Source organism: Falco naumanni, chromosome 5 (genome assembly GCF_017639655.2).
Source record: "Falco naumanni isolate bFalNau1 chromosome 5, bFalNau1.pat, whole genome shotgun sequence".
Classification (NCBI taxonomy): Eukaryota; Metazoa; Chordata; class Aves; order Falconiformes; family Falconidae; genus Falco; species Falco naumanni.
The window spans coordinates 38,446,975-38,457,007 of record NC_054058.1 but is presented as its reverse complement, the minus strand read 5'-3'; the positions used below and the strand labels follow the sequence as shown (position 1 = coordinate 38,457,007).

The following is a 10,033-nucleotide window of genomic DNA, read 5'->3' as shown; positions in this document are numbered from 1 at the left end:
CCTTAGCAACTTTCTTCACAGCCTCCCTTGATGTGCTTTGTCAGCTTTCCTTCCCTGAGAGGCAGATGGCAGATCCCCTCTCCAAGGGCAGGGACTGCTGACCCTCAGAAGACTAACAAAGACCAAAATCTCTCTGGTTGTGTGTAAGCTGCTGCAACCATCCTCAGCTGCCAACTGCAATAAATACTTCTTATGTAAAGCAGGTTGGTGTGCTGCTTCTCTCTCTTCCTCCGTACAACCTTTATCTGTGGTTAAAGAGATGCTTAAAAGATAAAGCCTGCTCTTGTGAACCCTGGGGAGCAGGATCTCAGTGTGTGAAGCTTCCTTCTCCCCTCCTGTGCTCCAGCGTGAATCAGATGTGACTACATTGGAGTTCAGGTCATAATCCCAGTACACTGTGACAGTGAGGGAGAGGAGGGCCAGGCTTTTCTTGATTAACCATCTACTAAGTTCAGCACAGGGAGAAGCTCTGGGTCCTGCACTTGGGTCACAACAACCCCACGCAACCCTACAGGCTTGGGGAAGACTTCATGGTAGAAAAGCACCTGGGGGTTGATGTCCAGCTGAACATGACCCACCAGTGTGCCCAGGTGGCCAAAAAGGCCAACAGCATCCTGGCTTGTATCAGAAATGGTGTGGCCAGCAGGATAAAGGAAGTGATTGTCCCCCTGTACTTGGCACTGGTGAGGCTGCATCTCAAATAGTGTGTTCAGTTTTGGGCCCCTCACTTCAACAGGGATGTAGAGTAGCTGAGGTGTGTCCAACAAGTCTTATGAGGAGCAGCTGAGGGGACTGGGGTTGTTTAGTCTGGAGAAGAGGAGACTCGGGGGATCTTATTGCTCTCTGCAACTACCTGAAAGGAGGCTGTAGGCAGGTGGGGGTCGGTCTTTTCTCCCAGATAACAAGTGCTAGGACAAGAGGAAACAGGCTCAAGTTATGCTAGGGGAGGTTTAGATTGGATATTAGGAAAATTTTTTTTCACTGAAAGGGTGGTCAAGCATTGGAACAGGTTGCTCAGGGAGGTGGTGGAATCACCATCCTTGGAGGTATTTTAAAAATGAGTATATGTGGTGCTTTGTGACGTGGTTTAGTGATGGACTTGGCAGTCTGGGATTAATGGTTGCACCTGATGATCTCAAAGGTCTTTTCCAACCTAAATGATTCTATGATTCCATTATTTCTCCGAAAGTCCTTGCCCTGAAGTAAGTACATGGGGTAAGTCCACTGAGATGGCTGCCAGTGTGAGTGTGAGCATCTCTTGTTTAGCAAGCTACTATAACTTGTGCTGGCTATGCTGATCCTGGCCAAGGAGAAGACAGTTAAGTATTTCTGCTTGTCTTGGTCAAACCACCTGGGACAGGTTCCTCTATTGGCATAAACTGATGGGGTTCATCGCTCAGAGCAAAACTCTCCTCTGAGTGCCATCTAGTAAAAATGAGCAAAGTGCTCATTAAAAGCAGTGAAAATTTTGCTGGGATATATTGCTAATACTAGAGATATTAGTGAAATTCTAATATCTGCTGTACTATATATATGCTGTTAGGGGTTTTGTTATCGTTGTATGGTTTTGTTCGCACCAAAAAGGAAATCAAGCTTCTTGTCTGTATTTGCATCTTTCTGTTAGTTTTATATTTTTCTCTTCCTTTCAGTAAAGTTGCACACGAAGTCCTTGATCATATCATCTCCTCTGTGTCACCGGATTTCTATACAGGCTGAAGCCATTACGATCTTTGAGGACATGAATGCACAAATCACGTTACAAATTTACTGCTGGAAGGGAGGAACTGCTTTTGCCCTTGGTTAATGCAGGTTTCCGTACAAATCCTCTGCTGCCATCTTATGGCCGTTTTATTTATTGTAGTTAACGACTTACGTTGCTTTTGAAGCATTTGAAAACGCAAATCCAGTGGGCTTTCTTCCTGATTCACATCATAGTACAACATACTCTAAGAGGCCAGAAGGAAAAAAATAGGGACATAATCTGCAACTGGATTAGATACAGCTGAATTGACGTTTTAGTGGCTCTGTTTATCCTATCCTGATTGCCAAGTTCCCACTGGAGCCTGTCACAGTTCAGCTCCTTTTTATCTCTACGCAAACAGGAGAGGAAACGCCTCTGAATAAATTCACAAACCCTTCTGTGGATTCACTTTTAGCAGTCGAAGAGCCACTTTCTGAAATACAACCCAAGGTAACAGAGAAATTCCAGGAAGTGGGTAGAGTGCATTTAGCCCTTTGCACCATCCTTCATGCCGTCATCTCCTATCACCAGTGGCTGCAGGTATTGTCAGCAGTATTGGCTGGTGCAGTGTAATAGATCATGTTGAAAACAACCCAATATGAGACCTTTATGTCATCTCTCACCCTGTTTAAGCAAGATTTGGCAAATACTCTCTGTCCACAGAATCCAAGCAGCTGCACAAACATCTCTTTTCCCAGGGAATCACATCATGTCTGCAGGCGCCTCACTCACCCAGCCTATCACTAGCAGGCAATGGAAAATGGACTTTGCTTCTCTGTAGTCAGAACAAGGCTCTGACACCTCCTTTTTACTCTTTTTCCATGCAGAAAAATTATCAGAGACCATAGGACTTAGCAGGTGAATAACACACTGCCGTTATTTGGAAGGGCGACTGGAAAGCAGCTACTAGAGAAGGGTTAGTCTCAGTACAGAATCTGTATTTACACACATTTTGAGTGCACCCAACATAAACACTTCAACAAGGTGCCACTCTGCGGTTGCGTAAGAGTGGGATTGGCAGCACATTACTAAAAACCAGTGAGAGCTAAGGAGGAGGACAGTTACTTTTTTTCTGCTTCCAGATGGGATCCCAACCTACCCTGCATTTCTGTGTTGGCTTTATCAGAGCTCTGTACTTCTTTAAAAGGGCTTTTTAAGCTCTTGACCAGAGAGTGCTTTCCACCTCATCCTGACACATCACTCCTCAGGGAAGAACTGCCTTGGACTTGTCCAAGCCAGGGTTTTCTTCCTTTTTTTTTGCAAGAACAAGAACACCAGATACCTTGGAATTCAGAAAACCATTAAGGTGAAGGATACTTACAACAGCTGAAGCTGGTGCAACCGGACTCTTCCTTACGGATTGTGGACACACTTTTAGCTGTAAATTGTCTGTTTGCGGTGATCATGACTTCTGGATTGCTGTAAGAATCTGGTGAATGATCCTTGGTTGAATAATTGTCATCAAAACCTGAGTGCAAATTACAAACTGCAGAATTTTCCAGTTGAAGAAAAAAGGGAAAGAAACAGATGTAAATGACCCCTACTTCAGCAAAATGTTTTTTACAGTGTCTTGGGTGAACTCTAGGATGCCAGTGCTGCTGGCCAGCCTTCTCTTGCTGATCCCCTCACAAATGCTGATAAAAGGGGTAAACATTGTTCTTTATTTTAAATAGTGAAATTGCTCATCCCACAGAAATAGACCTTTTTTGTTCTCTTTTCTCTCTCTCTCTTTTTTTTTAATTTTATTTGAAATATGTTATTTAAGGAGTTTGGGTTCAGTTTTAACTCTTCTGCTTTCAGCTCTGTTCCATTTCTTACCTGTCCTAATTCCTTTTAACTACTTGGTTGGAAATTTCTTCTCATTTGGAGCCAGGTGGTTTCCCAGGGTATGTCTGTGAGTAGATCTCATGGAATTGTTCCTCTCCTTTTCCAGCCTGTCCCAGCCAACGCTCTGATAAAATCGATGTGTTGTTGGATGGGACAGTGACTATATTGTTCTCTTTCTTGTGACTGCCTTTTAGTTTTCCCTCCAAAAGATCACAGTATCATGGAATAATAAACTAAACCCCTGTGTTGTTTATGGGCCAGTATAACTTCAGAGTCTATGAAAGGTTATGTGTCTAGGATACACATTTGAGATGAAGTGAATATCTTCTTGTAGAACACAACTGTCAACTGACTGTAGTACTTGACTAGTCTACTAGGAGATCAAAAAAGCAAGAAGAACAATGCCATAACTCACACCATTTCTTAGATCTTATTACACAAGGTTTTTATTAATGACAAATGCTAGAAACAGATAATTAGTGTGTCATTTGATAGGCAGAATATATTAGACATTATTTTCCAGTTATAGCACCCAGTTGTGTAAGTCCTTACTTATGTCTTTAACGCTTACATACATGACAAGTTCATCTGGCCTCACTGAGACAAAATGGATGAACAAAAGTTTTGGCACACTGCTACTATATTGTCCTTTACTGAACATCATTCCCTGGAGCCAAAACCTATCCAAGAGGTATGACAAGACAGGAAAAAGAAATTCACCTCTGAGAGTGTTCAGGCTGTATTGCCCCAAGCACATTGTTTTGCTTATTCTTTCCCTCTTCAAAATTGCTTATTAATCATGAGGAGAGAATTGAAATAGATGGACCATGGGTCTGTCCTGCAAGCTCTATATCCTTGCCCAGTGAAGGGCCAACTCTCCTGAAGTTTTTAATGCCACTGATCCACATCAGATAAGAACTCTTGCTTTCTGGCTGGCATTTGCCAGAGGTGGATCTTCGACAATAACTGGAGGTTGCTCAGCAAGATCTTGTCAAAATGCCTACCTGCTGTGCTTGTTCTGCCAATGACAAAGAGGCAAGAAGAGGGTAAGGAGAAGCTTGGCTTGCATCCATAGAGATGCACAAAAATTTCACACTTCTGATGCCAATCTTCATTTGCTTTTATGTGGCAGGCTGTGTCCCACCTCATGACGGATCTGGCTCTGCATTCCTTTGATTAGTAGTATCTGGGGTGTAGAGATCAGGTGATGGAAGAACTGGACTGAGAACTATTTCTGAAAGGAGACAGCTGCTAACAAGGACTATTTGAGTCTCTGGAAGAAGGCTCAAGAGGCTTTGTTAAAGAGCCCTGTAGGTCTCCTGAGGGAGATGCACGAGAGCCATGCCATGGCTTACACCATGAATTCTTCCTTGCACTCTCAGCTGAACTGGGCCACATCTATAGCAGGAAGCTCTCCAGAGCACTACAGACACAAGTTCAGTTTCAAATATTTTCACTTGAACCTAACGACTGCTATTCAGATAATGAAGCAATGGCAGAGCAACAAGGAGAGCATGGTGAAACATAAGCGCTAATAAGTGCACGGGGGTGTAAAAGATTTATATATTGAGGCCAGGGTAGGCAGCAGGGTGCAATTTGTCCATTTCACCTCCACCTCCCACCTCTGGAATGAAGCCCAGAAGTCTGGGAAAGAAACTTCGTTCACAGTGACAACTTGCCTGGGAGCAGCTGCACAAGGCTTTTCTTACTACACATCTGAGAAGGAAGTCCTCATTCCCCTGTACGAGATACTCCTTCTCAAATTCAGACACAGCATGGTGACTGGCTGCATCTGCAGTCTGTGGGGAACTACAGTAAGTACCACTGCCAGCTCATGGAAGGTATTGTACACATCCTTTCATGCAAGGGAGTGCAGGACAGTTTGGTCTCAAGTACCCCAAGCAGACCTCACCAGCTGCACCTACATGGAGCCACACTCAAGGCCAAATCTGTAGCTTGCCTGCTGTGTTCACCTACGAGAGCCACATGACCCAGTTTTTACCTTTTGTTGTGAAATCTGGGAACACCCCTCAGGTTGCTAAAAATGAATCCACCTGATACAGAGCAGGTCTCAGGGTTTTTTGCATCCTCCATTTATCCCATCTGCTGTTGCAAGGATGTCATAGGACACATGCATTTGGGTCCCCAGCATTCCTATTACAAGGGCAGATGAAATATGCAAGCAACTTGAATTCAGATATTTATTCTGGTGGCTTGTAAGGCTGCTACACTTCAGGCCTCAGGACTGTTCTGGGCTTTGGTCCACTACTACTCTGGCAAGCTCAGGTAGGTGTACACAAAACTACTGTTGCTTTAGAGGTGTTCTCTCACCTGTGACAGAAAGGAGGAAAGGTATCCTTTGGCAAAACACACACTGAGTTTCCTGGCTATAGAGGTAACTGTGCTGGAAGACCTCACTGGGCCTATTCCACATCCCTGTTCTTCTGTGAGTTCACCACCAATATAGGACTCTTGCTTTTGTCTCTTTGGACAATAGTGTGTCAATGCTACCTTTGAGCACAAAACAATGATTCAGGAATGAGTTTGTGCCTGGACCTAAGCCACCAAAGTAGTAGGTAGACTTGAGAAAATGGCTCTTCTGGGCAAAGGCTCTGTTAGCAAGTGCAGGAAGCTTTAGGCACCCAAAAGAGGTCTAAATGGCTGATCTCTTGACTTTCAGGTTCAAGAAGCAAGAACAGCTACTCCACTGCCCTCACCTCTGCCACTCTTCCCAGTGTAGTTGGAGTTTTCATGTGCTTGGCCTGCGATGACTGATTCTCTGGGTGCATTCAGATATATACACTTGAATAGCAGGGAAGAAGAATTTACAGAAAATCAGTCTCTGGAGTTCCTGTTGTTACAGAAGGTTTGACCCTCCCTTTGATTTCAGCTGCATCTCTCCTGCCAAGACTGGAACATTCAGCTTGGTTCATCAAAATGGACATTCCATAGACCCATTCAGGTAGGAGGGCAGTTTTCTATGGCCTTTCTAGGCCAGTGACACCCTTCACCGTAGGTCGCTTTACCGTTAGGAGTTCAGGAGACACACATGAACTTTGGACTCTTTACAGATTGTACCTTTAATTTTAGTGATAAAGAGTCTGTCTGTGGGATGCAAAAGGCACCATGGTGGTAAAGTTAGGTGTGCAGCTATGCGGCCTTGCATATTTCATTTGAGTATAGGGTCTCGGGGGACAGTAAAGTCTGTGCCTGCTGCATAGCAGTCTTCCGCTGCTGCATGATTCCATGCACTAAAGCCATAGCTCTCACCCCAAGCTGACTGCATCTCATATATGGGCGTTAGAAGCACGTTTGAGACATGAACTCAGCAGCAGAGCATCATGAGACTTGTCAGGCCTGTCTTCAGCTTTCATGTTCTCGTTTAGCATTTCTTCTAAAAAATCAGGCAGATCCTGTGCTCATAATAGTCCTCTAGTGGTTTATGAACACATGCTGGTAATTTCACACTGAAATGAAGGAGCACCTGTGGAGCCCACTGCTGCCTTCATGGGTACTGGATGTGAGTGAAATTCACTTACTTGCCTTTCTACTTTGCTGGTCTGCAACATCTAATGCTGGAAATTGAATCAACATCACATATTGGAACTGGGACTTCTGATTTAGCTATAGATTCCTCTCACTTTTATGTGTTCATTTAGCACTTCTGGAGTCTTAGACACCCAAGGCAGAAGAGCTATGAAGATCTCCCATCTCCAAAAAATACTAGTGGGAAAATGGTAAGAAACATTTTCTGCCTGCAATTCCCCTTTCTGACATACCTTGCTTGCTTCTTCACCCTGGTCCCTCACCCTCACTGACACTGGCCCTGGGCTGAAGCTACGGTCAGAGAGATAATCTCACTGGTCCGAGGAGACTAGTCATAGTGACTAAACTTTGCAGTGGAATCATCAAATAATTGAACTGAAACTTGGTGACACATTTCGCAGATGACCCCAGCTTTCAGCCACTGCTATCTTGGCAGGAAGCTGGAGTTCAGTATTCACCACCACTGTCCAAAACACAGAGTCACAAATTAGCTATCCAAAAGAGATATGAATATAAGAAGACTGCACAAGCTGCTAATCAGCTGGTTAGTCAAAAGTAAGGACAGTCAAAAGAACCTGTGTGAACTGCTTGACACTTGGAGCGGCTCTACATAAACTTGGTGCTGCCATTCCCTCAGAAAGCCTATGGCAAGGAATGCACAACTTAGGGACAGAGTAAACATTAGCTTTACAAATGTAGGCACTTAAGGAATTTAGATGTCTTCAGCTTTTAGCAGATTAAATGGAAGAGCTTGAGGCTTAGCATCTTGTGTACAAAATTTAGGTGTCTGTAATGGCAGATGCCATCATCTAATCATTGGAAACCTAGAAATGTATTCAGTGAAACTAACGGCTGCCTCTGAAATCTTGAGACTTGCTTGCCCAGGCAGCTAAACCAGATTTAATACATAGCTCTTTTACTATTAGCTTGTTTTCTATCTGTATTTCATGCTACTTTTTTGTTGCTCTTGGTTTGCCAGTGATTTCAAATTTTGATCTCTAAATGTTCAAAGATACTGAGCCTAGATTTCAAAAAAAGAGTGAAAAGATTAAAGCACCCGCTGCAGATACCACTTGTATGTGTGTTCAAACATGCTTAAGCTTTTTCCTATGTAAGAATTACAGGAATCAAGATGGATTTCTGACACATCAGCACATTTATGTCTCTTTATGGTTATCTGTTATTGCTGAGATGCAGCCTTCAATCATTTTAACAGAGGTTTGAAATCTCTCACAAGGTGGCTTCAGAACCCTGAAAGCCTCCTCTAAATAGTCAGCTGCTATTTTCAGGTTTTTCTTTATGGTTCTGTGTCCTTGAAGGGTAGCTGGTCGGAAAACAAGGAGTGAAAAGGAGGAGGGTAGACAGCAAAGCCCGAGTTGTTGTGATGTTCCGCTTGAGGGGGAGCTGCCTTCTGCGGTACTTGGTGTCTCATTTTGTTGCAGCATCTTCACAATGTCAGCATATTCCATGAGAAGTTCTGATACTTGGAGGGATAAGGCAGGTGAATCCAGTAACTGATGAATAGCAGACTCTACTGTGGCAAGGAAATTGTCATGTTTCAACATCTCTGCAATGAGTAGACCCATGATACTTCCTACATCCCCCTTGTAATTCTCACAAAGTCCCTTTACTGCAGCGATCTTGTCCTGCAGGGAGGTGACGGGACCAGCAATCTTAGCATGCAAACTGTGGCTGATGATTTCCTGTACATCTTTGTCTTTTGTTTCCATGGTGGCTTGCATCTCTTTCAAAGCATTGACCACGAGCAGCAGATTCTCTTTAATGCTGAAATTTTCTTTTGCTGGTATGATGGGGAAGTTGGTGCCAAGATGTGCGTTAAGGAGACGGGCTGTTGCGTTGGTTGAAGAGACGTACGTGTACACTAAATCATGCAGATTCTGGCAGGTCTTCACCAGCCTTTCTTTATCACTCATAAAACCAAGATGAGCTAACATTTCTGGAGTGGGGTCTGACTCTGAAAAGCAAACCAAGGAAATCCAGAAGACACAGGGGAAAAAAACCTGGATATATTGTCAAATAGAATGTTACTTTTATGAAACCAGTATTGAAAATTAGCACCCCACATGATGCATCCTCTCCCAAGACATTAGTTAGAAGAAAACACAGAAAAAGCTCTCTATCAGCCTTTACGGGGTCTTACTAAGCAGGCCAGCAAATATGGTGTAACCAGCTGCAACTAACATTACTCTTATGGCTGCAGGAAGCATTACTCTCACCTTCAGCATGCAATCTGAAAAGCAGTGGAAGTGTTGTAAGTGAATTATTCTTGCCTTTTGGTGTTTATTGGTAAATTTACAGGAGCCCTAGCAAGCAATCTACTTTACATCACCTTTGCAACTATAATCCTTCAGTTTGTATATACTGGCGGGTGTAGACAGAATTAAACTCTCATTCTTGAGAGGAGGGAGTAGACACAGCAAAGGCAAAGGCATCAGACATCTACATTCAAGAGACAAAGCAACTGAAGACTGAGAATGCAACATTTTGTCAGGCTACGGTTTCCTCCGAACTGACCCATATCTGTCAGTTCATACATGGGTTAGCTGTTTGCAAGCATCCCTTGACAGATGAAAACACAAAATGTCCTCCTTGCTTGGGCTCCTGTCTTGCTACCATTTTGACTACTAAGGAAGTTATGTCCTTCGGCTTGCACCTAAGAGTTCTCCCAAGGTCAACTGTAGGTTCAGTCTTGGGACAGGACGCAGCTGAAAGACTGCTCCTGATGTTGTCTTTGCTTGTGCTACAGCCCTGTAAAGCCAGGCTGGTTTCAGCAGAGACATTTCATTAGCTGTTGATGTGGTTAGATGTGTAGTTAGATGTGTCCAAGCAGTTGCAGCTTCCCATCCCACTTCATACATTTAAAGACTTTTCTCTCAGTGCTCAGCTCAACCCTCTGCC

The 10,033-nt window shown here is 43.7% G+C and overlaps 1 protein-coding gene across 1 annotated transcript; it reads left to right on the top strand.

Moving 5' to 3' along the window:
* The first annotated feature begins 3,294 nt into the window (after nt 1-3,294).
* On the top strand, nt 3,295-6,343 carry ART4 (ADP-ribosyltransferase 4 (inactive) (Dombrock blood group)). The gene is given in 5 exon segments (XM_040593872.1): nt 3,295-3,387; nt 4,701-4,789; nt 4,791-5,329; nt 5,332-5,409; nt 6,249-6,343. Coding segments are annotated over 5 exon segments (894 nt in total).
* The last annotated feature ends 3,690 nt before the right edge of the window (nt 6,344-10,033 follow it).